The 27,833-nt window shown below is 42.0% G+C and overlaps 16 protein-coding genes across 16 annotated transcripts; 9 read left to right on the top strand and 7 right to left on the bottom strand.

The window, feature by feature from the left end:
* Positions 1-120: 120 nt before the first annotated feature.
* On the top strand, positions 121-465 carry HPODL_04764 (Mitochondral 37S ribosomal protein S27; the record flags this gene model as incomplete). Its single annotated transcript, XM_014081111.1, has 1 exon — positions 121-465. One exon carries the CDS (start codon positions 121-123, stop codon positions 463-465), a length of 345 nt encoding a protein of 114 aa, XP_013936586.1.
* Positions 466-509: 44 nt separating this feature from the next.
* HPODL_04763 (N-acetylglucosaminyl-phosphatidylinositol biosynthetic protein gpi1) lies at positions 510-2,324 on the bottom strand (the record flags this gene model as incomplete). The annotated part of the gene is made up of 1 exon (XM_014081110.1): positions 510-2,324. The coding sequence occupies one exon, from the start codon at positions 2,322-2,324 to the stop codon at positions 510-512; it is 1,815 nt and encodes a 604-aa protein (XP_013936585.1).
* A 295-nt stretch (positions 2,325-2,619) lies between these two features.
* HPODL_04762 (40S ribosomal protein S0) lies at positions 2,620-3,417 on the bottom strand (the record flags this gene model as incomplete). The annotated part of the gene is made up of 1 exon (XM_014081109.1): positions 2,620-3,417. The coding sequence occupies one exon, from the start codon at positions 3,415-3,417 to the stop codon at positions 2,620-2,622; it is 798 nt and encodes a 265-aa protein (XP_013936584.1).
* A 975-nt stretch (positions 3,418-4,392) lies between these two features.
* On the top strand, positions 4,393-6,063 carry HPODL_04761 (uncharacterized protein; the record flags this gene model as incomplete). The annotated part of the gene is made up of 1 exon (XM_014081108.1): positions 4,393-6,063. The coding sequence occupies one exon, from the start codon at positions 4,393-4,395 to the stop codon at positions 6,061-6,063; it is 1,671 nt and encodes a 556-aa protein (XP_013936583.1).
* A 216-nt stretch (positions 6,064-6,279) lies between these two features.
* On the top strand, positions 6,280-7,941 carry HPODL_04760 (Meiosis-specific APC/C activator protein AMA1; the record flags this gene model as incomplete). The annotated part of the gene is made up of 1 exon (XM_014081107.1): positions 6,280-7,941. The coding sequence occupies one exon, from the start codon at positions 6,280-6,282 to the stop codon at positions 7,939-7,941; it is 1,662 nt and encodes a 553-aa protein (XP_013936582.1).
* A 74-nt stretch (positions 7,942-8,015) lies between these two features.
* Positions 8,016-9,485, bottom strand: HPODL_04759 (uncharacterized protein; the record flags this gene model as incomplete). Its single annotated transcript, XM_014081106.1, has 1 exon — positions 8,016-9,485. One exon carries the CDS (start codon positions 9,483-9,485, stop codon positions 8,016-8,018), a length of 1,470 nt encoding a protein of 489 aa, XP_013936581.1.
* Positions 9,486-9,573: 88 nt separating this feature from the next.
* HPODL_04758 (putative membrane protein) lies at positions 9,574-10,890 on the top strand (the record flags this gene model as incomplete). The annotated part of the gene is made up of 1 exon (XM_014081105.1): positions 9,574-10,890. The coding sequence occupies one exon, from the start codon at positions 9,574-9,576 to the stop codon at positions 10,888-10,890; it is 1,317 nt and encodes a 438-aa protein (XP_013936580.1).
* On the bottom strand, positions 10,880-12,076 carry HPODL_04757 (uncharacterized protein; the record flags this gene model as incomplete). Its single annotated transcript, XM_014081104.1, has 1 exon — positions 10,880-12,076. One exon carries the CDS (start codon positions 12,074-12,076, stop codon positions 10,880-10,882), a length of 1,197 nt encoding a protein of 398 aa, XP_013936579.1.
* A 287-nt stretch (positions 12,077-12,363) lies between these two features.
* Positions 12,364-13,239, top strand: HPODL_04756 (uncharacterized protein; the record flags this gene model as incomplete). Its single annotated transcript, XM_014081103.1, has 1 exon — positions 12,364-13,239. The coding sequence occupies one exon, from the start codon at positions 12,364-12,366 to the stop codon at positions 13,237-13,239; it is 876 nt and encodes a 291-aa protein (XP_013936578.1).
* A 149-nt stretch (positions 13,240-13,388) lies between these two features.
* HPODL_04755 (Allantoicase) lies at positions 13,389-14,399 on the top strand (the record flags this gene model as incomplete). The annotated part of the gene is made up of 1 exon (XM_014081102.1): positions 13,389-14,399. One exon carries the CDS (start codon positions 13,389-13,391, stop codon positions 14,397-14,399), a length of 1,011 nt encoding a protein of 336 aa, XP_013936577.1.
* A 44-nt stretch (positions 14,400-14,443) lies between these two features.
* Positions 14,444-15,379, top strand: HPODL_04754 (uncharacterized protein; the record flags this gene model as incomplete). The annotated part of the gene is made up of 1 exon (XM_014081101.1): positions 14,444-15,379. One exon carries the CDS (start codon positions 14,444-14,446, stop codon positions 15,377-15,379), a length of 936 nt encoding a protein of 311 aa, XP_013936576.1.
* Positions 15,380-15,579: 200 nt separating this feature from the next.
* Positions 15,580-17,448, top strand: HPODL_04753 (uncharacterized protein; the record flags this gene model as incomplete). Its single annotated transcript, XM_014081100.1, has 1 exon — positions 15,580-17,448. The coding sequence occupies one exon, from the start codon at positions 15,580-15,582 to the stop codon at positions 17,446-17,448; it is 1,869 nt and encodes a 622-aa protein (XP_013936575.1).
* Positions 17,449-17,947: 499 nt separating this feature from the next.
* On the bottom strand, positions 17,948-21,979 carry HPODL_04752 (uncharacterized protein; the record flags this gene model as incomplete). The annotated part of the gene is made up of 1 exon (XM_014081099.1): positions 17,948-21,979. One exon carries the CDS (start codon positions 21,977-21,979, stop codon positions 17,948-17,950), a length of 4,032 nt encoding a protein of 1,343 aa, XP_013936574.1.
* A 325-nt stretch (positions 21,980-22,304) lies between these two features.
* On the bottom strand, positions 22,305-23,657 carry HPODL_04751 (Conserved oligomeric Golgi complex subunit 8; the record flags this gene model as incomplete). Its single annotated transcript, XM_014081098.1, has 1 exon — positions 22,305-23,657. One exon carries the CDS (start codon positions 23,655-23,657, stop codon positions 22,305-22,307), a length of 1,353 nt encoding a protein of 450 aa, XP_013936573.1.
* A 54-nt stretch (positions 23,658-23,711) lies between these two features.
* On the top strand, positions 23,712-24,830 carry HPODL_04750 (V-type proton ATPase subunit d; the record flags this gene model as incomplete). The annotated part of the gene is made up of 1 exon (XM_014081097.1): positions 23,712-24,830. The coding sequence occupies one exon, from the start codon at positions 23,712-23,714 to the stop codon at positions 24,828-24,830; it is 1,119 nt and encodes a 372-aa protein (XP_013936572.1).
* A 41-nt stretch (positions 24,831-24,871) lies between these two features.
* Positions 24,872-27,739, bottom strand: HPODL_04749 (F-box/LRR-repeat protein 13; the record flags this gene model as incomplete). The annotated part of the gene is made up of 1 exon (XM_014081096.1): positions 24,872-27,739. The coding sequence occupies one exon, from the start codon at positions 27,737-27,739 to the stop codon at positions 24,872-24,874; it is 2,868 nt and encodes a 955-aa protein (XP_013936571.1).
* Between the last annotated feature and the right edge of the window lie 94 nt (positions 27,740-27,833).

Raw genomic sequence — 27,833 nt, 5'->3', positions numbered from 1 at the left:
ATGAAGGACCCAAAATTGATATAGAGTGATAGACTAAACACGAGCCACAAAGCGGCGGTGCTAAATTATAGGTCGCTGAAAATTGAAAAATAAATCGTGGTGCCAGTGCTTCTCTCAAATATGGCGAGTCGACTATTGAACCCGCCGAAACTGGCAAAGCTCAAAGAGCTAACGAAGCTACAATGCAATATATTCAGAACTACATACAATCCTGAGCGGTTGAGAACAGAGGCACAGGTTTTGAGAAAACCACTGAAAGGCCAAATAATATCGAATTATTACGGACCTGCCGATTTCCCAACTGTGTTCCAGATTTTCAAACTCTGGCGCGTGGATGACTTCAGACTCGTCAACGAAGATGAAGATTACAGACAGAGAAGAGTGACAATGTTGAGAAAGAGAGGAAAAGGTGCTCCAAAGAAGTTGAAGGCTCCAGTTGAAGCTCCAACAAAGAAGCGGAAATAGATCTGTATATAATGCCAATCGATTAAGCTACCTATCTTTATACATTAGAACAGTCTCTTATAGTCGAAGCTGTCTATGAAGTTCCCAAATGCAATGTTTTTAAGTACTCGGACCAGCGATACGCGGTTCCATTGATTAATGACAGTTTTGATGTTGGCTTCGGAGCCTTCGAGCTGGAATTCTCGGAGATTGTTGAGATTGAAGATCGTCATCGACTTAATGTGGCTGTTGATAATCTCCTTCAAACTCAGTGGTCTTGCCATTAGCTGGAAATAGGGAGTGTCGTTGACTGCAGTTCTGCACTCGAAAATAACACCGCCAGGCAATCTCTCTTTATGTTTTGCTTTGAGAAGAAGAACCACTATTGGCAGATGGTTAAGCGTGATCAGAGCAGATTCAAGAGCCGTATGAAGGACGAGAGTGAGAAGCCGACCAACCGCAAAGCACAAATAAAATGCAATCACCGTAGGCAATAGGTAAACCAAAAGTGTGAATATGATGATACCGAAAAGCAACTGGTCAAACTCATAGTTATGAGAGTCAATTCTGTTCCTCAAAATATTGTACTTCTTGCCGTAGAATAGTCTGAACAAAGACTGTATGATATGCCATTGCCAATTGAATACACGAGTCGATGCGAAGTAGAAACACCGCAAGTGCAAACTTGTTATATCCAGAATGTCCATAATGGAAGCAATGAGCATATTTAGTCCGCCAAGTTTGACTAGCAGTGTAATAGCTCTGATGATAATGGAGGAGTTGTTCATCATTGTTCGGAGTACATATTCACTCCAGAAGTCCAGCACCCACATGAAGAGCTCTCCGAAGAATTCAGCAAGTTCATTGTTAAGTTTGAAACCACCGGGAAAATTCATGAGCCACTTGATTAAATATAGTAACGAGTCTTCGAATTTCAAGATCAGTGTATTCATTCCCTGAACCAGAACGCTGTGATATTTAGACAACATGTTTGACATCACAATACCCATAAGTAAGTCATTAAGTATTAGCCAAAGTGAATTATAGAATTTGATATATTCACTGGGAGAAAATCTAGTCCCTTTTATCAACAGTTTCTCGGTTTCATAATTGGAGTTTCGCAGTCGTTGAAATTGCTTAGGAAGGTGGTGAAACTGCTTGGCTCTGAAGTTCAGCTGGTGAAGTACAAAGCTGCAAGTCGACAAGGTGACGTATGTCTTGGTTTCTGGACCGAACCACAGTGGATAGCTCAAAATGCTGATTAATTTTTTGCAAATTGGCTGAAAGGTTGCACAATACAAAGCAAGTACAACAGAGCCAAACCAGTTGATAAAACGGCCGATGGTATCCGCGTAGAAGGAGCTTTTTTTTTTGTGGGAGTTTAGAAGTTTGTATCTTGTATACTCTGTGAGATTAATGAATTTCATGACATTTTCGAGATCTCTGGCTCTCGAAGGCCTACCGAAATGCAAATCCAATTTGTTAGGTGGTGATTGAGAGCAAGGTAACACATCCTGCGGAGTCACAGTCCAGAAAATATCCACGGAAATCGGTTTAATGGAGTAATATTCCAGTTTCTTGGATAGGGGAGGCTTGAACAGAATGAGGTTCTCGTGTGCTTCCATGACAGGGATATTTGTGCGATCATCAAACCTGAAGTTTCTATAGTTCAAATGATGGAAGTTGACTGTGCCTATAATCTCTAGACAAAGGTTATTCTTCTCTATTTTTAAGTTGAGCTTTTTGAAGTTTGAATACCGAATGTAGTCAATCACCACAATTTGGCTGTTGAGCTTGTATCCAACTACAACCAAATTGTGGTCAGACACAGGATTCAGCAAATCTGTGGGCCAAAAAATGGAGACAATGGACTTCTGCATGGGCTAGTGCTGTTCTTTGGGCAACAAGACAGGAGTAGTGACGAATTCAACAACGACCTGATATAGAAGAAGAAAAACCAGCGTCAGCAAGAACAGCACTACCAGGAATTTGATAAGAACGCTTTCAAGAACCAATTTGAGGCTATATCAGAGTAAGAACATAAACAAAGATGTTATTTTCCAAAAATAATAAAATGGAAATATACTATGCAACGTCGGTGATCGACGCAGGTTAACCAATGTATGTATTACTTGACTTAACTTTTTGCTAACAGATAGAGACATAGTATCTTAATTACCACGATTCAGAGTTCTCGGTCTGCTCAGCTCCCTCAGCAGCCCAGTCAGCAGCAGAGGAGGATTGAGCCCAGTCAGCGTTGGTAGGCTCAGCAGTCCATTCAGCCTCTCCGGTTTCTGCAGCAGCCTCAGCAAGCTCGTCAGCAAGCTCATCAGCAGCAGAAGGCTCGTATGTTGGTTCTTCAGGGTCTCTGTAAAAGTACAAGTCTGGCATAACAGCCCATGGCTCTTCTCTATTGATGAGAGTACCTCTGAGTCTCAAAACTTCTCTGGCGAGCAACCACCAGATCAGACCAGTGGAGTGCTTACCCTTATTGTTACATGGGATAGCAACATCGATGTACTCTGCTGGAGAATCACAGTCAACCAAAGCGATGACTGGGATGTTAACGTAGGAGGACTCCTTGATGGCCTGGGCATCGGTTCTTGGGTCTGTCACAATGATTAATCTTGGCTCTTTGAACGATCTGGTGATGTAGTTGGTGAAGGAACCTGGGGTGAATCTACCAGCAATGGCAGTGGCACCAGTGTGGGAAGCAAACTTGAGGACAGCTCTTTGACCGTAGATTCTAGAAGAAACGGCAACAACATCAGCTGGGTTTGGAATAGCAGCGATGATTCTTGCAGCGAGAACAATCTTCTCCCAGGTTTTGTTAACGTTGATGATGTTAACACCATCTGGTCTGGTCTTGTAGATGTATGAGGTGTTGTGAACGTTGGTGTTCTTGGAACCCAAGTGGGCGTTGGCAGCAATCAACAATTGCAGATCCTCCTGAGTGAGAGAAAAGTCAGCCATATTGAACAGGTATAGGTTAAACTAGCTGTAGATACAGGTCTGGTTTTTAAAAATTTTTTCAAAATGAAAAATTCACCACTAGGGCAGCTTCCCGCTCTCACACCGGGGGCTCGCGGCCTGGGTACCGCGCGGGCACCACGGGGGAAAAAAAACATTCGCAGGGCCTAATTTCTTGGTGCGAGGGGGCTCTGTTGATAAATCTCTGCCATTTCAACTCTGGTGAAATAAAACTGCGGTCCAAGGAGTGTGCAAAGACCTTTTAAATCTCACGTGACCAAAAAACACCCAAGGGGCGTAATTTCGAGAAAGCTGCTTAGCCCCTGAGAGGGCTGTGCACGGATGCTATGATTACTAAAGATCGATTAGATAAATTACCTTCCTATAAAATCTGGATCAACTTGCAAACAATTGCATACTTTTCTTTGTATTATTCGAAAATCCTCATTAACTCTTGCATATATGTCCTGGGATTGGGTACCTCGGCTCCTTCCCGAAGACCAGGCAGGGAAAAACAAAGCATTGAGGTTGAAAATCACAGTCAAGTACGGCTATATCACGTTTGCTGTCACAATGATCCTTGTTTTACTGATTCCCTATTGGAATCGAATAGCGAAACCTATTACATGGAAAATTTACAGGAAAATCGTTCGCAGAATCAAAATCCTCCGCTTCAGAAACAACTACTTCACGCTCCATCTGGAAGTGATAAAAACCATTCTGTTTTGGACAATTGTTCTTGGCGTTCTGTCAGCACTTGAACTGCATTCCGACATTCAGTTTTTGGCTGCTAGAGTAGGACGTGTGGCAACATACTGTCTACCCACAGTCTTGTTTCTAACTCTTCGCCCATCGCCTTTACCGGATACGTTATACCTCACCTTGCTGCCAATACATAAATGGCTTTCTCGCATACTGATTCTCCAAAGCATAGTACACACGATATTGTACATCTGGATTTTTTGGCAACGCAACACTATGTCAAAGATCCGGAAACGCGACAATCTATATGGCATCTACGCACTTGTTTGTTTCATCCTACTTTTGGTGACCTCGTTGCCTAAAATGAGACGGAGGTTCTACAACGTATTCTTTGCATTCCATTACATTTGCACTTGGACGGCAGTACTGTTCCTGTACGTTCATGTCAGACCACCTATTCCATACCTGACTGCCATCAATGCTGCAATCTTGGTGTACCAAATTTACTTCAAATTTAGGATCTCCAAAGTTTCCTCGATTGAGGTGACCCAGCTTTCTGCGAATCTGCTGCTTGTGACCTTCCCTGGATCAGCACTGGCAGTGAAGTCAATAATGCCGGGTTGCCATTTGAGAATGAACGAGTTTGACAACTCTAACTATCTGAAACAAATCTGGCGACACTCTCTGGCGCCAGTTCAGCATCCTTTCACGATTGCAACCCTACCGTCTGACGAAAAACAGATGATGATCATCCGAAAGGGGCGCTTCGACTTGTCATCCGAAAAGAAATATCTCATCACAGGGGCATATCTACCTCACTTGAGCTTCTTGAAGCCAATGAAAAATGCTAACCCACGTTCGCTCCTTTTCCATACTAAAGTCAAAAAATGTTTAATAGTTGTTGGAGGATCTGCAATCAGTTTTGCTCTCCCAATTTTGAGGACACTTAGTTATAATGGGGCCACCGTGAAGATAATTTGGGTTCTCAGGGATCATGAAGACCTCAAAATCTTGGACTACTTTCAAAACATACTAGTCAACGACGACTGCATCGACATTTTCATCACTGGCTCCTACAGTCAGCAGGAGATTTATAGTTTCAAAAGAGCGATAAGGGAACTTCATCGTCTCAACAGGCAGATGGAGCTCTCAAACCAGGAACAAGTCCTCAATGGAACATACTCTCCGCAATACCATGAAAAGTCACCTCTCATGCAGTCCAAGGTAAGCTATCAAACAATGGCTAATGAATTCGACCCTGTTCTTGCTCACGAAAGTTCAGCCCAGAAAAACAGGGCTGCATACATCCCTCTTCGCCATCATGCTGAGCTACTCAAATCTGGGTACTCTGCTGAGGATGAAGACAAGTTTGAAAATGTCGATTTGGATCTGGATGGTAAATGCAGAAATCCCGAACCAAACGTCCCTAGAAGCTCCTCGTTGTATTCAGGAATCCTCGACACCCCTACGGAATCTGCCCAACGACGTGACTCCTTCAGCTTGCGTTACTCATCCTCTTCTGGTATCTATGATGATTTGGCAGATTACTGGATTCTTAAAGGTTTAGCTTGTCGGATTGAATTTGGAAGGCCAAGATTGGGCATCCATTACTACAATTGGTGCACTGGCTCTTCGTGTATTGGCCCCTTGATAGACATACACAACGGCCAGTCAGTGTGTTGCAACGAAATTACAATTGAAAACAAGGGCCAGAAATTACACTATCAAAAGAGTGATGGCCATATGTTGGGTTCGGATGCGCAAGACGAGCTTTTCCTTAATGAGCAATTCGTAAAAAACAGACAGCAGAGATTTCAAGAAAGAGGGGGAGAACTGGATGAGTCCACATGGGTTATTGGTGCAGGTCCTATTGGCCTTGTGAACAGAGTCCAACTTTGGGCTAATGATTGCGGTTTCAATTTCCACGCAGAGAGCTTCAGTATCTAGCCCCCGCAAGAATTCCTCTTTGGGAAAAACGGTTTTTGTTGCACCGCCTTTTCTAAATGCGCTACCTAAAATAAATTGAATTAACGCTAACGCTAGGTGACATATTTGCTTATCGGTAACATATTTTTATAGATATATCACTACACTTTGCTAATTACAGCTTCCTCAGTTGCTTTGTTTCTCTCCTATTGTCAGTATCCCAAAGACCGCCAGATTATGAGCTTAAAACAGACGAGCAAGTATGGGTCTCAAAAATCTTTTAGGAACCATAACTACACATCCAGAAATGACCTAAACTACGATAATATCACCGACAGGTTCATTTCAACGCTAGAAGATAATGGAAATCAAGGGTACTATCGAAGCTTTATAACCAAATCTTCGGGATTCCACAATAAGCAAAATGAGATAAGAAGTCCAATAACTGGCGAAAACGGGTTCTTCGAGAACCCATTTCTGATTCGTGATGATAACTTTCTTCTAAGATCCAATCAAGAGTCGTCCACAAGGCAAACTGGTAACTTAACAGAAGACGAAATCGCAAGACGATTTGACGATCTCTCTGTCAACGACAGATCAGAGTCAGAGCCATTTCAGAGAGAAGACGCTAGTATCCATAAAGTAAGTGTTGCGAAAGCTTTGGGGTTTCGTATAAAGTCGCGGATCCTGAATTTTAGACCGTCCAGAGTGTCTAATTTGAGAAAGAAAGCCATTGGAGACATGACTGAGAATAAACAGCCATCTCAATCGGACATCGGCGGTAGCACGATTGCAAGTCCTCCCAGCTTGAGCAATACATCAAAAGAGAAAATCAAAACGGAGGTCAAATTCAAGGTTTTGGATGCTCCAGGACTGAGGAACGATTTCTATGCCAATGTAGTTTCTTGGGGCAGGAAAAGTGATCGCATCGCTGTAGGCTTGGGAACTGTGGTTTACACCTGGAGCAACAAAACCGGAACAACACCACTGCAGACAATAGAAGAGGTTATTTCATGCGTTTCATATAGTTACAATGATATCCTGGCTGTTGGTACCAAAACGGGCCGAATTATCATATATTCCGAAAACTCAAGAACCATCAACACAACTTCAATTCTTAGGCCCAGCACTGGGATTTGCTGTATTTGTTGGATCAAGGACGCCAATTCATTTTTTGCAGGGGATGATCTGGGAGAAGTCACACTGTACGAGTTGATTGAGGTAGAAAATGGGCAGAATTCACCTCAATATCGACTCACTATTGGGTGCTCTTTCAAATGCAATGAACAGCAAATCTGTGGTATCGACATAAGTCCGGACAGGCGCCAAGTAACGGTTGGTGGAAATGACAATTGCTGTACCATCTGGGACATCAGCGATTTGCACAAACCAATCTTGAAATCCTGTCTCCCTCATCAAGCTGCTGTCAAGGCTATCGCATATTGTCCATGGATGCCACATTTACTAGCAACTGGAGGAGGATCCAAAGATCGGAACATTAGATTCTGGCACACAAACACAGGCACTTTACTCGACAAAATCCAGACGAAGGGACAAGTTACGTCTTTGATTTGGTCGAAATCGAGGAAGGAGATACTTGCAACCTTTGGATTTGGTGATAACACAGAAAAACCGGTTTTAATATCTGTTTATTCGTATCCATCAATGAAGTTGCAAGTCAAATTGGCATCGACATCAAACATTAGGGTATTGAGCGCGGTCTCTTCCCATGACTCGAAGTCAATTTGCACCGCGATCAGCGACCAATCTGTCCGGATATATTCCATCTGGAACTCAAAATATGATTTGACCAATGGTGAATACGATAGCGGACTTTTTGGCAGCGAGCTCATCGAGTTGGAGGAAGGAGTTGATAGCAGTTTTGAGATTATAAGATGAACGGTCGATCATAATTAGCTGCTGCAACATTTCAATTGTATAATTAGGTAGCCAACACAATTAACATTCAAAACTCATGAAGGAATCCCTTCAAATTCGTTTTGTAATTTATGTTTGAGCAGTCGACGCCAATGGCTTCTATTGCGATGTACTGGTAGTCTGTCCATTTGAACAATGAGAAGAAGCAATAAAAGAACAAGAGCAATTGCAGATGCAAGACTTATCATCTCCTTGAAAATGGTCTTGGAAACGAGAGGCTGGTATGGACAGACAGCATTAGGTCCTCCATTGACCCAGCAGTTTGAGCTCGAGAGCGAGTTCATGTCGATCCAAGCTGATTTCTTGCCCCCCAACAGATTAAGAAGGGTGCGCTGCTCCAACGGTGAAGAAGGCACAGTAAAAACATAGTCTCCATCAAGTTGTAAACATGCCGCACCAGCTTCAAAATACGTGAACTCGTCGGATGTCAGCTTTATTTTCGTAGAATTTGACCTGTCTGCGCACGCCACATGAAAATCTAAGTGGCAGGACGTGGCCTTCCATCCTGTGGGAGTGATTATGCCACATCTGTTCAAATAATCATCTTTCTTAGCTTCCGAGGAATCGTTCTTTCTTTTCAGCGACCTGGATATTGTGAGATTTGGCTGAAATGCATCCCAAGACCACAGACTGTACGGTAGCAGTTTTGAAATCTGAGATAAATCTTGGTTGCTCTGACTGATAATTGGTGAATAACCACAGACAAGCGCATCGTGGAATGAGTTATTATCATAAGGATTCGCTGGGGTGTCGTACGCAAATTGGAACGATTTTGGTGCTGAACATGTCAGATTGTCATTCGGACTATACGTGATGGGAATAGTCGTGTTTGCTTGATAAAGGGTATTCAGATCAGGGCTTAGATTGTAAGACGTGTTGATATAGAGATTGTTGGACAATATCACTGGTATGGCTCTGTTTTTGCCCCCAAAGAGAAAGTTATTGAGGTTAACAGTGTCTGGCTCTCCCAAACGAACAGGGCTGCTAGCATATGAGAGTCCTGCTATCGAGGACGACAGTACTCCAATTCCCGTGCGAAACTTGGAGTCCTTATTGAAAGTAGAAAAGAGGTTAAAGAGTAAGAAGAATATGTTTTTGTTGACTCCGGTATCTGTCTTCGCCAAAGCAGTATTTAATGATGCAACCACAGTTGAAATATTGAAAGTGCTTGGGTCTTGGCAACCCAAATTTGTTTTATTGGAGCTCAGATCGCACAACCCCCAATCCTTGAGATCTTCGTTGTAATAAAGATTTAAGACCAGAGCTTGTACTCCAGTGTATAATATATCTTGAAAAACAGAAAGCGATGAAGAATTGTATCCAAATTGATCGAAGACAACTCTGTTAAGATCGATGCCATAAACAGCAGTGTCTATAATACTGTTATTTCTCATCACATCCCTTTGTGTTCTCATAGCAATTGCCCGCACAGCCGCAGTACCATTAGATTGCAACTCTGGATACCCGACAACGCTTAGTATGAAGAAGGACAGGAATAACAACATTGTGTTTTTAATACCATTACGTCAAATAATGTACTTAAATTTATTTTCAAAGCCTAAAAAGACAAAAATAAAATAGATTTCAATTTAAATGGACATTGTACCTGAAGTTGCTTTGGCAGCAATTAGTGTCTCTATTTTCAAACCATATTTTGACCAGGCAAACGAATTGGTCAATTATACTTTCATCGATGAAATCTTTCACGTGAACCAAGTAAAGGAGTATTGGAATGGAAATTTTGATTCATGGGATTCGAAGATCACCACGCCCCCGGGTCTATACTATCTTGCACTTTGGTGGCTTAAACTCACGGGATTGGAACTCTCCATTGCCAATTTAAGATTGCTCAATTTTATTGGCGGCGTGCTCCTTATCATTACCACGTTGGTTGTCAAGAAACATCACAACTCTGGTCTTTCGGCTGTTTCTCTATTTTCCTCTCCATTGCTGACAATTTATTATACTCTTTTTTACACCGACGTTTGGTCCACGCTACTCATCGTTCAGTCATATGTCGCTGCAGTCTGTTGGAAACCCACTTTGATATCAGCCACATTATCCTGTTTGTTGGGCTCAATCAGTCTCCTGTTCCGACAAACCAACATCGTCTGGCTAGCCTTTGCATTAGCCGTTATCGTGGACAAGTTGGCAAAGGACAACTATCGTGATATTGCGCAATACGATGTTGCTGTCTTTGTCCGCAAGGCATTTGCAAGTTGGAGGATCGTTTGTCCTTTCGCAATGGTTCTTATCGCATTCATAAATTTTGTTATCAGTAACGGAGGCATAACTATGGGGGACAAGGAAAACCATGTTATTGTTCCTCACTTAGCTCAGGTGTTTTATTGCTTTACGTTCATCACCAGCTTTTCCGCTCCATTGTGGCTCAGTCCGGCATTTATTAGAGGTTACTTTGAGACACTGCTCGCCAGAAAATACTTGGTACTCAACGGCTTCTGGATCTTCATTATGTTTTACATTGTGCAAAACTTCACTTTTTTGCACCCATTCATTCTCGCCGATAACAGACACTATACATTCTATATCATGAGAAGGGTTATCTTCAAGACTTGGTACTCCAAATTTTTACTTCTTCCCGTTTACCACTATTCTGCCTATACCGTGTACAAACTCTTCACCAAAAACCATTCGAAAGTGCTATTTATCGCATTTGTGACATGTGTCATCCTGACTGTCGCTCCATCTCCATTATTTGAGCCGCGGTATTTTATTTTACCATTAGTGTACTGGAGACTGCAAGTGCGGCCAGTGGCAGACCACTCTCAGTTACGATTGGGACTAGAATGTTTATGGAATTACTGGTGGTCAAGGTCTCTATTCCAGATCTATTTTAATTACGTATTTGAGTGGGACGATCTGCCAGACCCACAGCGAATCATTTGGTGAACACTGTTTGTTCATAGGATTTTAACACTTCAAGAAATTTCGAATGTGCAGTTTTGTAGTCCTCTAGCTCGTTGTAAACTTGGCAGCTGTACCTAACAAACAGCGATGTTGCTGTATATGCTACTGGTACAAAGCTATCTTTCGCGAACATTCCATTAGCAGTAAATTCCTTGAACTCAAGAAAGTGGTCTTTAATATGTTGCAATAGTTCGCTGGATACATCCACCTTCACATTTACCATTGCTGTGGTTAGACTTTCTGTTGAATTTTCAAATTTGTCCTGGCCACCCAGTGTGTTGAGCACCTGCCTTGCCAAGCCGAAACAGTAGTTCTGAATGTTTTTCTCCCCACCACATATCTCCTGCCTGAATTTGAGTGCTTCATCCAGACAGAAGAAAGACGTATAGTTATTGCTTGCAGTGAACAGGAATCTCTGGTAAAATTTGGAATCCTTATAAGTATGACTAATAGGCAAAGGCTGAATGGAGTCTTGATGTTTAGGGTCGACATACAAGAATGCTGCTCCTCGAGGCAAGAACAGCCATTTGTGGAGATTCGACGTATAAAAATCAGGCTTCACGGCATCCAAATCTAGCTCGATAAGGCCAATTGAATGCGCTCCGTCAACAATGCTCAATGCCCCATATTTTCTAGAAAGCTGCACCAACTTTTCATAGGGGACTCTGACTCCCGGCATCGAAGTAACTGCATCAAAGAAACAATATTTATATTCACCACTTTTGAGCTCGTCCTCATATAATCTGATAACTTCATCATCTTCAAGAGGGTACTCAAGAGTTAAAACTGTCACGCTGAACCCAATTCGCTTTGACAAATAGTCAATGTTGTTCGCGCAGGCCGCATATATCGTCGACGGGATCAGGAACTTGTCTTCTTTTTTGAGGTCAAGGGACCTAAGAACAACAGTAATGCCCGAGGTGGCATTGGAAACAAGCGCCAAGTTCTCGAAACTTGTGTTCACAAATTCACCTAAGACTTTTAAAGATCTTATCATCAAGTCCTGCTGCTCTTTGATAGTGAATTCATCCGGGAATGATAAGTCTTTGAGCATCATTTCTTGATATTTGGACCAAACAGCTTTCGGAACTGAACCGTAGGACCCATGATTCACAAAAAGTTTGTCTTTATCAAGAACAAAATGGGATCTAATTTGGTGCCCCAGCATCAGAGAGTAACTTTTTTTTTACTTTTTTGGCTGAGCTTAGCGTATTTTATACTAGACTTGGTCCCTTATCTTTATGACTCTTTAGATAAGCCGAGAGACTAATGACTATTTGAGTTAAGCCCAGATTTTTGGAACTGGAGAAATACACTTTACCGAAGCACCTATAGTGTCAAAACTTCAACGCAGTTGAACTCGCCGAGTACAGCGGTTGAGACACACTTGAAGTACAGGCTTAGCGATTTAAAAAAGTGGAACTTTTTTTTCGCATCTTAGTAGTTCCTCTTTAGATGTGCATTTTACTAACGTCGTCTTTGCATCCCGACTATCCATTTATATTACTCTCCAATCGAGACGAATATTTCAGCCGTAAAACAGAATTGGCCTCGTTCAGAGATGAGTCACAGACACAATTACGACCTGCAGATCTTGCTCGAGAAGAGCATGGGACTTGGATAGGGGTAAACAAGGCTGGAAAAGTTGCTGTGCTGGTGAATTTCCGAGAACCATACACGGGAGATCCCGTTGGAGAAATCTCGAGGGGACTTATACCGGTGATGTTTCTCGAATCAAAACAGCCCTCTGATATATGGGAAAAAGTAGTCGGGGAACAAACTCAAAATTTTCAGCATGTTGGAGGATTCTCACTGCTATACGGAGAGCTAAAAAGAAGAAGAGGCAATTCTGAGGGAATTGAACCTCTACACATACTTTCGAATAGATCAAGCAAAAAGAATACCGTTCTCAAGGGACGGGCCACCGTGGGACTGTCAAACTCTGAATTTGAGAAACCATGGCCCAAAGTACGCATTGGTACAAATGTGCTCGAGAGAACTATTAAGTCCTCAGTGGCACAGGACTGGTCAGAGGAGTTACTAGTTCAAAATCTGTTCACAGTGCTTTCCACCCCAACCCCTGAGTCAAGCCAATGGCAGGGTCTCACATTCTCCCAGGCATTCGATATGTTCCCAAAAAGTGTATTTATACCGCCGGTGAAGTCGGACACGGGGTCCGATTACTATGGCACTAGAACGCAGACTATCATGTTACTAAGAAAAGATGGTTACATGAAGTTCATTGAACGCAATCTTCATTCAAGCCCAAATTTGTTTGAAATTCCGCAGATTAGTGAATACGGCTTTCAATTGGACGGCTGGAACTCTTGATTGGCCCCGGTTCTCCGTTAAATTTATTATCTACAGGTTTACCTATGTTGGTATATCTCGTGTAAATATCAAAAGCCTCGGAGAATTCCGAAAGTGCTGAGCGATTTGCTTAAATACATAAATTCAATCATCTTCAACAATTCTTCGCAATGGTCCGTGTTCTAAGCGAGTCAGAGTTTCAAAGCGAAGTCGTTCAGAGATATACTGACGTCATTGGTGAAAAGCTTGGAGGGAAAGTGTTGGGATGTTCTGACGAGTGGTTCGCAGCCGCAGAGAATCTAATTAAACCTAAAGCACCTATCAGAGATGCTACTAAATTTACATATGCTGGTGCCTGGTATGATGGCTGGGAAACCAGAAGACACAACCCAGAGGAGGCTGACTGGGTGATTATAAAAATGGGTGTTTCGTCGGCAGCTTTAATCGGTTGCGAGATCGATACTGCATTTTTCAATGGTAATCATGCTCCTTTTATTTCTGTCGAAGCCGCAACTCTGACAGACGACTCAAACATCGACGGCATTCAATGGGACGAAGTCATTGAGAAAGTGGAATGCGGTCCCTCTCAAAGGCATTTCTTCAAACGCAAGGAAATCACGCCTAAAAAGTACACACATGTGAGATTGAGGATGTATCCTGATGGAGGAATTGCAAGATTTAGACTTTACGGAACAGTCTATCCTGTAATACCACAAGATATCAATAGCATACTTGACACAGCCAGTGCAAATAACGGAGGCGTGTGTGTTGCATTTTCAGACCAGCATTTCGGTTCTGCTGATAACTTGCTCCTTCCAGGTCGTGGTCATGATATGTCGGACGGTTGGGAAACCAAGAGATCGCGGACTGCCGGTCATACCGATTGGGCGATTATTAAGCTTGGGTTCAAAACTAACGTTGCTAAACTGATCGTTGATACAGCTCATTACAGAGGTAATTTCCCTCAGTTCATTACAATTGAAGGCATCAATACTGAGGATTACTCTCCAGCTGTGGACGACCCTAAATGGACATACCTTGTCGAAAAGACTAAGACGGGGCCGGACAGAGAACATGAATATGAATCTAAGTCAAGCCAGCCAGTCACACACGTGAAGCTAACCATGATCCCCGACGGTGGAGTCAAGAGACTCAGAGTCTTTGGTACACTGAATGTATAAGATAAAAAACTCAAGGCAGTGTTAAAATTTTAGCTTGTAAATCAATGGAGAGAATAGCGCGACAATTACGTCAACGAGTGCCGGTTACAAAGATTGAGCTTGTTCGAAATCTAGATCAAGATCTGATTTTGAAAGTTTTGAAGGAGATCGAGCCCGAAAATGCATACTATTGCAAGAGGGTCCTAGAGAAACTCATTCTATTCCTAGAAGAAAACGGCGAAGAAATCAACGATGACATGTATGAAAAACTGAGCGATCTTCTTCAAGCAGCTCCGCTGAATCCGACTCAAACTGAAGTGATATCCTACTGCGTATTGTCTAAACCAGGCAATAAAGATATGAACCTAAAAGTTCGAGAAGCACCGAATGTGATATCAGGTTTGGGGACTACGGGATTGCGCACATGGGAGGCGTCCCTCTATCTGACGGAGTACCTGCTGAATACTGACTACTGTGACCTCAAGGGTGCGACAGTTTTGGAACTTGGCTGCGGAACAGGGCTGGTAAGCATGGCCCTCTATAAATATCATCCAACAGTGAAAAAAATATGCATAACAGACGGCGACTCCCAGTTGATAGAAAACCTACCATCCAACTTGCAATTGAATGATATACCGGTAGAATCGCCCAAAATTTCAATATCTAAACTATGCTGGGGCGAAGATGAGCTTCCTGATCCGAATATTGATACCATAGTAGCTGCAGATGTCACATACGATAGCAGTATTTTAGATGATCTTGTCGGCCTAATATATGAATCAATGACTCAAAACAATCATGGCTCCACGTTAGTGCGAAATGCATACATTGCAGCCACTGTCAGGAACGAGACCACTTTAAAGGAATGGGAAAATCTACTCAATCTCGGAGTTCAGGATAAGGTGTGGGAATGGACAATTATGGAGCCCTTGAGTTTTGGTGGAATTTGGTATCCTGAAAGTACTCCTGAGATCCGCATCTATAGAATTATTAAAGTGTAAATTGGCGTGGACTCCTTGCACCTACTAAATATTTTATTGAGAAAAACATAAACAAAAACATTTTTATACGGTCCTTCGAAAACGGGCTAGAGCAGGGTCAATCATTCATCGAGTTGAACATCTATAGATCGGTCGGAAACCGGAAGGAATTTCAGTTGTATACATCTTATTTATTGTGATAGATGCCCGTGTGATAAAGAATGGAGTCATCAGACTACGAAAATATATCCATGAGCATTTACAGCCAAATGGAAGAAGGCGCTTCACAAAAGAATAAATCACCGCTAAAAGATCTCGGAAATATACTAGATAATTCTCATGCTGAAGGCTCGAAGTCCGGAGTTGCAATGAATACCAATGATTATAGAAGACTGGAACGTTTGTATGGAGATTCCATCATACGCATCAACGACCTCATTCGTCATCTGGAACGAGCGGAAAGCGAATTAATGGACAAGGAGAAGCAACTAGACCTTCACTTACGTAAAATCCATGAGCTTTCGATGGATAACAAAACGATCACGAACGAACTCAAACAAGAGAGGGAACTACATGATAAAGAATACTTAAATTGGACAGAAACACGAGAGAAGTTGGAAAAAAAAATCGACCAGCTGAATCAGACATTGCATAACCTACTACAAAATAACAAGTCACTTGAGCAGATACAGACAGATAACATATCGCTCCATGTTGATGATCTCTCACGAAGTAAATTAGAAGTGGATAGGCTGACCAAAAAAATCACAATCTTGGAAAAAGAGAACCAACTAGAAGCGCATTCAAAGATTTTGATCATCGAGGAGCTTGAAATGTTCAAGGTGAGATTTAGTGAGCTCGAAGAAAGATACGAAAAGCTCAAGGATGAATACGCTGAATTACTGGCTGAATTGAGCATGGACTCCACGTCCGATATCCGAATGAACGAAGCTTCAGATATAATCACGGACGATCTTAAAGCCACATTAGCTGAGGAACTTCAGGAATTGGGCATAAATACAGTCGCTGGCTCAAGAAGGAGTAGTCGACAAACGAGCTTGAACATCCTTAACAATATCGAACGAGACAGCATAGAGAGGAAGTATTCACAAGAGCTTACAAAAATGAGCTTCCAGATAAAATCTCTGGAACTGCAAAATGAAAAACTCCACTCATACATCGGTTTTTTGCTTCAGCATATACCTCGAGAAGAAGCTGATGGCGTTGCGATTTACAAAGATCAGTTGGATTATGAATACTCGGATGAGATCAATATCTTGAACGCGAAAAAGACCTTGAGGAAAGTGATCAGAAGCGCTTCTGCTTTACCTATCAGGCCGCAAACGTATAATTCGACGCATATTAATCTGGACGATTTGGAAGGACCCTTTGGACGCCGGAGTTCGTTCTCTGAAATGCTCGAACGCAAAAATAGGCTCTCATACAACACAAACACGTCGCTGAGCGACCAAGACAACATTTTTGATTCATCACATCAGGCCGAAGACGTCGAATATGTGGAACTTGGGGATTCAGATTTCACAATCTCTGAGGAAGATTTTGAGGAGGAAGGTTTGGATAACAACGAATCACTGAACGTGTCTTTCACGGTGGACCTTACACCATCGTTAAATATCAAAAAGCGAAAGAAATCCAAACTTTTCAAACGGACTCCTAAAAAGCAAATCGAGAAATTGACCATCTTTGGGTCACCATCGTCAGGTGATCCTTGCTCGACTCTTGTTGGGCACCCGTCACTAAAAGCTTTGCGCAAGTACGCATCCAGCCTCGAGCTGATCGGTGAGGACGAGAAGGAGGACGAACATAAAGAAAACTACGATAATATCTTGTACGATTGTGCGAGATGCAAAGATGACGATTTTGCTAGGATTGAGGTGACCGCGGAAGAGCTGAACATGTTTCGAATTCAGTTCAGAAAATTATTGTGCCCAAAACACTTCATCATTCAATGCTGTTGTGACGAAAACAGCCTATCTGGGCCGAAAGTAATCCGTCGCTTGCTCTACGTGCTGGGTTGGCCGACTAAAAATCAGAAAGTGCCTGAAACCGAGGTATTTGAGATCGATTAAGCATTAAATAGACATGATAAATGCACTAGTAAAATATAACCAAAATTGTGTTCCCGACAATAAGATTCCGGCGAATAAATTCGCCGATATAATAAACTAGATGCACCAAGATTGATCGAACCACTTTTTTTTTAACTGATCTTATATATTAAGTAGAAACTATCTGTATAAATGAGGGAGTTTGTAGAGGAAGGGGACTCAGATTCAGCACCTTAAGCTTTAATACATGGCTCTACATAATTATATCTACTTCAAGCATCATGATGACAATGCTGGCAAAATAGCACGGCCCCACGATCCTCGTCCTGGTTGCAATATTATTAAGCCCAGGAAATCTCTGGACGAGGAGAAAGTGAATAGCAGAGTTGCAGTCAAACCACAATCCGACAAGTGAGCTATCATAATAATAATATTGCCACGACTCGCATGGTGTATTGGTACGACAGGAATTGACTGATTACACTCCGCTATTACACAAAAAAAAGAATGATCGATTGCTCTAGTTGCTGGAACCATAGCTAAAGTTGACCACTAGCTCACCATTTGCCACAGGGAGATTGAAATCGCTCGGATTGCCCACTACTTCTTCAAGTGCCAACTGGGCTTCTCCATAGTCTGTGGATTTACCAAAGGTGTGATGAGTTCTAACCTGAAATAGAAGTTTTGCATCTGGTGGGGCTTTGAATGGTACTGACTCTCTCCAAGAAATAAGTCCAGTAGGGTCCGCTTTTTGAGACTTGGTTTTGTAAATCTCACGGTTTTTCGAAGAAGATACCAGCGACACTTTGACCTGCAATTGATCCTTTTCACTGGCACCACTCAGCCCCACAATCGTAACTCTGCCGGGAAGTGTATTGCTACCCAACGTGGTCGAAGTGAATGATGTCATGTCCGAGTTTTGTCTTTGATGGCTGGCTTTGAATGGGGAGGAAGCTTGTGATCCTGTTTTAATGGACTGAATAGATTGTGTATCATTGATCTGGTTTGGGGACTGTTGTCCATCGCCGTTCCTGTTTAAGTCCATTGATGATTTCTTTTTCCCTCCAAACTTTCTCATCAATCCTCCGCCAACGGAGCCAACACCTGCAACTCCGGCCCCGACAGCACCAACACCTGCGCCCATGGCGCCCATGCCAGCACCCACAGCGCCTGCTCCTGCGCTACCAACTAAACCAGCTGCGCTTCCGACTAGTTTCAATGGAACACCAGCAAGGCCTGCAAGCTCTCCAGACTCAGAAAGCTCAGGTCTCATGTACTTAGGTTCAAAGTAGCCTTCGAAGAAAACGGATCCTTGGGTATCCAGACGAACTTCAAACGGCACTTTTTCTTTTGGCTTGAGTTTAGTAAGGTCAATAGGAGCCGAGCCGAGCAAATCATTTTCTCCAGCAACGTCCCAGTCATAAACGACAGTTTTGACTTCAGTCCTGCTTCTAGACTTGACAGGAATAGTGACTTGCTCGTTAAAAACTGGGTTCAAAGTCTTTTTGACCTTTTCGGTTTTGTAAACTTGAATACCATTCACAGTTATAGTGACAAATGGATCAGACTTTCCGTTTCTGTCTGCTGCCATCAATCCGACAGCACGGACGATGTTCAAACTCAGAAGTCCAGTATCATCCATAGATTCGGACACTCCAGGCGGAATTGCGGTAGGTATATATTCAAACTGGGCTTCAATGGAATTACCATCGATGTCAAGAGCGGTAGGTTCTTTGAAGCCCCTGTTGAGTAAATCACTAACTTTAAATTCCTTCTGAGCAATCACTTCATTCTTTTTTCTGACATTCTCCTTCGTGGTTATACGAAGCAAAACGGTAGCATTATGCAAATCCCTAATGAAAGCGCTGCCTGCATCGGCTCCTAAATGACGTCCTTGGGATTTTTTGGTGATATAATCAGGGAAGGCACGGTCGTCCAGCAGAAACTGAACAAAACAGTCAGGCTTAAAAAGCTTTCCAGAGATAACGTTAATACCCAATACACCCGAGTTGTGAGACACCAGCTGTTCGAAGGACATTTCTTTTTTATGAACTCCAACTTCTTCATCTTCGTTATCCGAGTACCATTCGTACTCATTAGGATGTTTTTTATAGTCTTCCATCATTTTTGCCTGCTCGTTTAATTCTTCTAGTTCAGCTTCCCTGTCCACTTCCTTCGCTTTCTTTCTCTCCTTCAATTCCTTTTGGGAGTACACGGGGATTGTTGGGTAGAACGAGATGGAGTAATAAACTGTTCCCCTCTGCTCTTTCTCTTTGTACACGAGTGGTTTTGAAATCAGTTTTGAAGAGCCTTCGTAAGCAAGATAGTTTCCATTTTCGTTCCTTTTAATGTATTTGTGCAGAGAAATTGAAGCAGAACCAACTAATCTGTCATCAGTCGACTTCTCAACGTCCATACAATCCAATGTGATTTTCTGATTTTCGGAAATCAAAGGAATGTACATAACTTCGTCAAACACAGGGTTGAGTTCATCCTTAACCACTGGAGTTTGTGCAGCAACCCTTCCACCGCTAAGTACTCTAACGTAAGGATCAATGCTACCAATGGTCTCCAAGTTCTTGAGGTTTTCACATTTTTTGATGTTGAGTCTGATAGTTCCTAATGGAGGAACGAAGGTGATTTTTTCACCCATACCCAAAGCAGCCAATGGTTTCCAAACAGCCTTGAACCGCAAGTATCCCTTCCCAGAGGTGAGAGAAATGGTATCTTTCCCTTCAAGAGTACAGAAGATAAGATCATTCAAAGAAGAGGAAGTGTATTGTCCAATGACAGGTGTTCCATAAGAAGAAGTGTCCTTGACTAGGATTCTAACTGGGGTAGTGGACTTAGAATGGACCAATTTTTCGAATACAAGCTTGAAATCCGGTTCGTTAGAACTCTTGACGACTCTGGATGTAGAGACAAGCTCATCACCGAAGTAAAGTTCGGTGAACGTGGATAGCTTGCCAAGCATTGATTTGGAAGTATCAAGATCTCTCGCAGATTGCAGGACAAACCTGAAAATACCAACTTCTGATTCTGGAGGAGCTTCTTTGGTTCCATCATCCAAAGTTTTACCTTCCAAAACTGGGAACCACTTCAGATCGTACACGATCTTCCCAACCCGCTTGTTTTGTCTAGTCAACTTGCTTTCGACCTTCTCTCGAACCTCCTTTTGCATAAGATCAAGCAATTCAAATGAAGATGATCCTAGCTCCTGTACCTCGTCTTCATCAAATGTCAAGAGCTTGAAATTGAGCTTTTGATTCAGATCGTTGACTAAAAGGTACTTCAATTCATTGAAAATAGGAGCATTGGTCTTTGCTTTGATATCAGTTACGCATGGATCAACAGCACCTTGGTCAGTCGAAAACTCGACATATGGACTAATATTGGAGTCCTTGAAGTATTCTGCACCTCTAATGTTGACCGCAAGCACACCTTTAGCCTCAGGCAACATGCCTTCGAATATTTCTTCAACATCAATGTCAAGGGAATTGGGAGCATACAACATAGGTCCAAGATTTGCATGAATCAGGCTGTTGACAAAAGAAGACAACCCAGGAATCATAGACATTATGTCAATACCAAAAGTGTTACCACCAACAGGCTTCAAAGCATAATCAATTGAAGGGGGCTCTAGGAACGAAATAGACACAACCTTTATATGTGGCATGTTGTTGCTCAGTTTCATCGTGATTCTCATTTTTCCCTTGAACGACATATCCTCAACTAAGATTGGAAGAGAAGCTCCCACGAAACCTTTACCAACTCTGACTCCAAGAGCGACCTTCGGGTCAATCTTTTTTCTGAGTTCATTCTTGGTCATATCATCTGTATCATTGGGAGTAAAACCAAAATCCCAATCCATCTGCCAGACATCTTTACCAAGTTTCGTGAAAGACTTGATGCTATCAACCTTGGGTGCTTTTGTACCGAGAGTAAACTCATCCAAAGTCAGTTTATCAATTGGTGGAGGCGGTGCTACATCTTTAAGCACAGTGTTTGCTTGGGTAATCACCATTTCACTCAGGGCAGGCATATAAATTACCCAAAATTTGGCAAGGAAACTGTTTAACCATTCCATGGTTTCAACTTTGTTCTCTAAATGCTTCGCAGCACTGAGTCTCAACATATCATCCCTCAGGTTTCTATTGAAGCGTCTGAACTCATTCCGGTATGAGGCGGAGGCGCAAATCAAGACAAAGCCAAGCGAAAATAAACCACCTCCTAATCTTGCTATAAGCCACGCAAACAAACAGGTACCAACTATCAAGGAACAATTGTAATAGAAGTCTGAGTAATATTTATCTTTTAGGTAGTTTTGAATGAGGTAGTCACCAGAATCCATGTTTATGGCCTTCAACTCTTCGATACTGGGTGGGTTCAGAGGATCAATAAACGATCCAATCTTCTGCCAGGGGAAATCAAGTTTCCCGGAAGTCGGAGCATGGAACTCTTTGTAGGGCTGTGAGGTTGTCGATTGAGGTTTGCCTGCCAGTACTGATGTACTTGAACCATCAATTAGTGGTTTTTTCTCTGGTGAAGGCATTATTTTGTGAATAGCAAACGATGATGCAGTGCCTGTTTAAAACCTATTTTGAGCAAAGAGTCCAACAAAATTAATGGCGGATCTGATTTCAGGTCAATGCTATTGCAGCTGAGTTATCGGATTGGAGTAGCTGTATTTTCTTCAGTGTAATTCCAAATAGCACCGATATGAAAACATAAACTTTCCAATTCCAAGTGAAATTATGGTGCGTCACGTCAGTCCTAGCGAAAACTTCGATACAGGAAACACCCGTACATCTGCTTATAATAAAAGCGCGATTTTGGATATACTCGAAGCAGGCGTCGATCGTCGTTAAATATTTTATCTACACATCAATTGGTTTGTGAACGTTGCGTTCGTCCATGCTTTTGCTCAAAGATTTTATCAGCTCACGCTGTTTCCTTAGAACAGTGCACCAATTCTCTTTATCAATAGCGTCCTTCAGTTGATCAAGAATTATGACATTGAAATCTCCGCCAATTCTCCCGAGACTCTGAGAACAGTAGATGAGTTGCAAAAGTAATCCATCCTTATTTGTATCTCCAACTTGGCTCCAATTCTCTTTCAATATTTCACATAAACGATATATCAAAGATTTGATAAAAGAGTAAAGGAGATTCTTGACTGCCTTGCTATTATCATTTGGGAATATAGACTCAAAGGTCACAACAGTTTGAAAACAATGCTCTCTGATTACTTCAACACACCGTTTTAGGTAGTTGTCAATAGAGTTGCTCTTCTTCAATGGAACGAGCACATCGAGCTCATTCAAGATGAATTGGTAACGAGACTTCAGGAATATTTTTTGTAGGAATTCGTTACTGACCAATTCTGTATCTCTTTCCTGAACTAATCTGTTATCCTCCTGTTCTTTTAGCCTTTTCTGGAATGGGCCTATACGCTTCAAATAAGTGACAATCTTTATGATCGAAGATTGGCGAAGATCGGTGTTCAGTAATCGTATGAGTCCATTCACCATTTCTCTTATTTCGAGTTGAACATCATGCTCCACTCTCTGAATGATAGCAATGTCTGAATACCTGATTGACAGCCTTCGCACATGTGACGCAATTTCTACGCACTCAGCATAATGGCCCGTCTTTACACAAGCATTGGCAAGAGCAGGGAGCTCTAATATGTCCATAATATTATCCATTTTGCTCAAAATGATAGACGACGATTGCCGATTTTCTTGCAGTTGTTCATGTTTCGAGTACGGATGTTGAGTTTTTAGTAAATCTTTCCAATTGCTCTCTTCCGATTTCTGCTGTGTGTCCATAGCATCTTCTGACTTGCTGAAATTGGTGGATAGAAATTCGCGGCATTCATTGAAGTCATTTTTGAACATAGAGACACAATCAGTATAGACCTTGTTTAGTTTTAGAGAATTGTTTAGGTTTGAATGGACACACTTTTTAATTTGTGCTTCTAGGATTCGTTGCGATGATTCCAGCTCTGCAATTCGTTCTATCAAAGTGTGTCCAGAATGTTCGGTCTCGAAGCTTGGTTTCACGTTCGTAGAAAGCAAAGTCTCTGATCTATCCTGATCTAACAAATCAGTAAGAAATTTCAGCGCATCCGTTTTGTAAGCCTCAGAGGTATCCAGCAAATTCTCAACCTCTGTAGGAAGCTCGTTCCATAATGTTTCCAAAAGTAAGCCCGTTGATTCACTCATCATGGGGTCCAATATATCGTTTTCTACGTATCTGTTTTATAAGATCGACGTAAAATTATGAGCCCGTACGAAGCCGATCGACTTTCATGCAGCAGCATAGAGAAAAAACAGCACTCGCTTCTCAATTCTCGAGTCATGGAAGGTCTATTTTTCAATATTGATAGCGGATTCATTGAGGGTCTAGTGCGTGGGTACAGGGATGGTTTACTCAAATCCTCTCAGTACATCAATCTCACTCAGTGCGATTCTTTGGAGGATTTGAAGTTGCAACTTTCCGCCACAGATTATGGTAATTTTCTTTCAAATGTCTCAGGCTCGCTTTCAACCACTATAATCGAGGAAAAGCTGAACGAAAAGCTTGTGGAGCAGTTCAGATATATAAGGTCACAGGCGACTGAACCACTCGCTAAATTCATGGATTATATAACCTATGGTTATATGATTGACAACGTGGCTCTTATGATTACGGGCACTATCCACGAAAGAGACAGATCTGAAATTCTTGAGAGATGTCACCCATTGGGATGGTTTGAAACATTGCCAACTCTTTCGGTGGCTACTGATATTGATTCACTCTATCAAACTGTACTCATTGACACGCCATTAGCTCCTTACTTTCAAAATTGTCTCTCGGTTGATGATTTGGACGACATGAACATAGAAATCATCAAGAATGCTTTGTATAAAGCTTATTTGGAAGATTTCATGCAATTTTGCAAAACGAAGCTTCCCTCACCTTCCGATGAAATAATGGAAAGGCTGATCAATTTTGAGGCTGATAAAAGAGCTATCAATATTTGCATCAATTCGCTTGATACGGAACTTGGAACTGATGATAAGCTCAAACTTTTGCCAGCACTTGGGAAGTTATCCAACACCGCTTATCAGCATCAAATGGCTCAAAGTGATGATCTTGAAAATTTAAAGACAATCATTACTTCCTTAGGTGAGTATCGCAACTTTTTTGATACTACGAACGACAAGAATCTCGAGGACCATTTCTACGAGTACGAGATGAGGCTCTGTAAAGATGCCTTTACCCAACAATTTACCATTAGCACGATATGGGCCTACGTCAGATCGAAGGAGCAAGAAATCAGAAATATAACATGGATTGCGGAATGTATTGCTCAAAACCAAAAAGAGAGAATAAATAATTACATATCTGTCTATTAGACGTGATTGATTGTGAATCTAGAAGTCATGAATTCGTTAATTTATAAAGTTACTTGAATAATTCGTCGATATGGCGAAATTTTAAGGTAAGCGTTCCTGGACCCTGGTTGCTTTTCAAATGGCTCTACGGCCTTGCCTTGGTACGTATCCACCCTCGGACATTGACTCAAATCTAAGAACTTCAGATTTTGAAGATTTGATAAGATCTTATCGACTCCTTGGCGAGTGACCCTGATACATCCTCTCAAAGAGAGATTTTCTAAACAAGGCAAGCGAGATATAGAAGCTAGCGAGTTGTCACTGACTGCTGACCCACAGAATGAAAGGTTCAAAGATCTCAAATACTTGCAATAAAGATATAACATTGCAAGCGAATTATCTGTCAAAACGCAACAAAAGGTGAGATCTAAGTCTTCTAGATTGGGACACGCAACTGATAAATGGGATATAGCAGCATCTGAGAGAAAGGTACAATCTCGTAATACAAGCTTCCTCAAATTAGGAAACTGTGTTTGTGACCAAAACATGAATCCACCGTCTGTGATTGTAGTACATCTGGTAAGATTGAGCGACGTTAATTGTTGCGAGGCATTATTGGCGATCTGGCACATTGCCCTGTCTGTCAGGTACTTACAGTAAGATAAATTCAAGGTCCGCAAATTCGGGCAACCATATTTGGATCCTTGTGGTGTAATCAACCTCTCAATGACATCATCGCGAACTTTTGGGCAGTTTGAAAAGTCGATCAAATCTAACTCTCTAGCAACAATGCTCAGATCCATAATAGACATAGCGGAAATATTCCAGTTGTTGCTCATATAGAGCTTCTTTATGCGGCCCCGTATTCCAATTTCATTGATCATATAACAAAAACCGGCATCCGTGATGTGGAAACAACTGGAAATGTTTATCACTTCAGGGCGTGGCCCAACAAAATTTGTGATCTGGATAAGAGCATTGTCTGTAAGATCTCGTTTCCACGGCGTTAGATCAAGAGTCTTTATCAAATCTGGTCCCAGGTATAAAAGCTGTTTCCATTTCTTGCAAACTGTGGCAAATCTCATCAAATTGGGTAAATCGAGATACTTGAAGATTTTCATAAAGATAGAGTCCGGAAAGGGACCTGAAGATAAAACAGAAGATCGGCGGCGGCCATTGTTGATGTTTAACAAACGTAAACGGTGATCATGAGGCGTATAATGAAAAGGAGGTCTGAGCGAGTTTCCAAACTTGTAAAGCGATCCTGAGACTGGATTAGGTGATGGCACGTACAATTGAATAGTTGGCTTCTCAGGCTTCGAATATTTATCAGATAGCAAAGATGGAGCTGATAAATCGTTTGATTTCGTGAGATCTTGTGTTCCCGTTGTGCTCACCGAATCTCTGTAGTATGGCGTCATGACAGTATCATGAGGGCTAGGAGGTGCTGATCCATATGCCTCATTATACCATGAGATGCTCTGAAATATTGGTTTTCCTCCGCTGTCCTCAGTCAAGGAAGATACAATATTTCGATCATGAGCTGATATGTCGGCAGAATGAACCATTTCCACAACGGAATCGTTTTTCTTTAACCTCTCGCACGCAGTGAACTTCATGTCTTCTGCAACAACCGGATAACGTTTACATAGATCCTCTAGTATGTTGCCTTTCACCACAAGCACTTCAGATTCAGAAACTGCACGAACATCTGCCGATCTTGTCTCAGTCTTAGAGGAATCATGATCATCGCGTAGAGAAGACAAAAAAGACATCTCACCAAAATATTTGCCGCTTCCTAGTCTTGCAACGATATGGCTAGCCTTTTCAGCATCTAGTACTTCAACTTCCCCAAACACAACAAAATAAATGTCTCTTCCAGCATCTCCCTTTTTGAATATATATTCCATTGGTTTAAAATCTTTAATCTCTACCTTGAGGGCAAGTTCATGGAACACGTCCGATGGTAGAGATTTGAAAATAGGTAGGCCGCTCAAAAATTCTCTTACAGAGATAGAATTATCGATACTACCCGTAGGTATCGGTGAAGGCTGTTGGATGTATATTTGCGAGGGATCGAATGGGTTTATAGTTTTTAGAACTGGTGTGGCAGCATCTGATGTCGGAGGAAGAACAGGACCAGGTAATGGTTCATTCTCAAAGGCAGTAATCGAGTCGTTGCTATACTTCGAAGGTACTAATAAGTTTTCACGTCTCTGGAAAAGAAGATTTGCGGATGATTTCGTTTTTTGTTTTCGCTTCTCCTGCATTGCAAGACGTTCCTGACCTTCATCTCTAATCAAACGTTCAATCTTGGGATAATCTGACAAAACAACCCCTAATGCACCCTTGGTGAGGACGCCCAAGAGCACCTTTGTTCTGGCCACCACCGTTGCGGTTCTCGGTCTGTTGAAAAGAATACCAATCTCACCAAAAAATGACCCAGCCGCTAGTTCTGCATACAATGCTTCACCGTCAGTGGATGTAACACCCACTGTACCTCTTAAAATCCAATACATCGCCTTGGCCTGTTCGCCAGCCTTCACGATGTATTCTTGTGGAAAGTACTGCACTGGTTTCAGTGAACGCCCCAGGGCAGTCAAAAAAGATTTCGGGGCGTTTTCGAATAACGCAAATGACTTGAGTCTATTGAGCAATTCAGGGGGAATACTAGTGATCTCAGCGTAGTCTTCATCTTCACTGCTATCAGGATCCACGCACTTTCTCCGCCTTTGTTGTCGTTTGATTGAGTTCTCATCTGTAGATGAATCAAATTCTGCATCTAAGCTTACCGATGAATGTTCTCTACTGCGTTTGCGTCTCCGCTCGCCAGCAAGATATCGATCCCCTTCATCATCTGACAAGGGAGAGCGTCTGCAAGGCCTGAAGTCAAGTAACCCACTCGATCTGTAAGATGTTGTGGGCTTCATCAAGCAGTACCCTCAGAGACAAAGGCAAAGGTTGCAATTTTTAATTTTCAGAGTTTTAGCAATTTTACAAACCTAGAAATTTCAGTTGAGTTTA

Source organism: Ogataea parapolymorpha, chromosome II, assembly GCF_000187245.1.
Source record: "Ogataea parapolymorpha DL-1 chromosome II, whole genome shotgun sequence".
NCBI lineage: Eukaryota > Fungi > Ascomycota > Pichiomycetes > Pichiales > Pichiaceae > Ogataea > Ogataea parapolymorpha.
The sequence above is the reverse complement of the archived record's forward strand: the minus strand, read 5'-3'. Positions and strand labels throughout refer to the sequence as shown.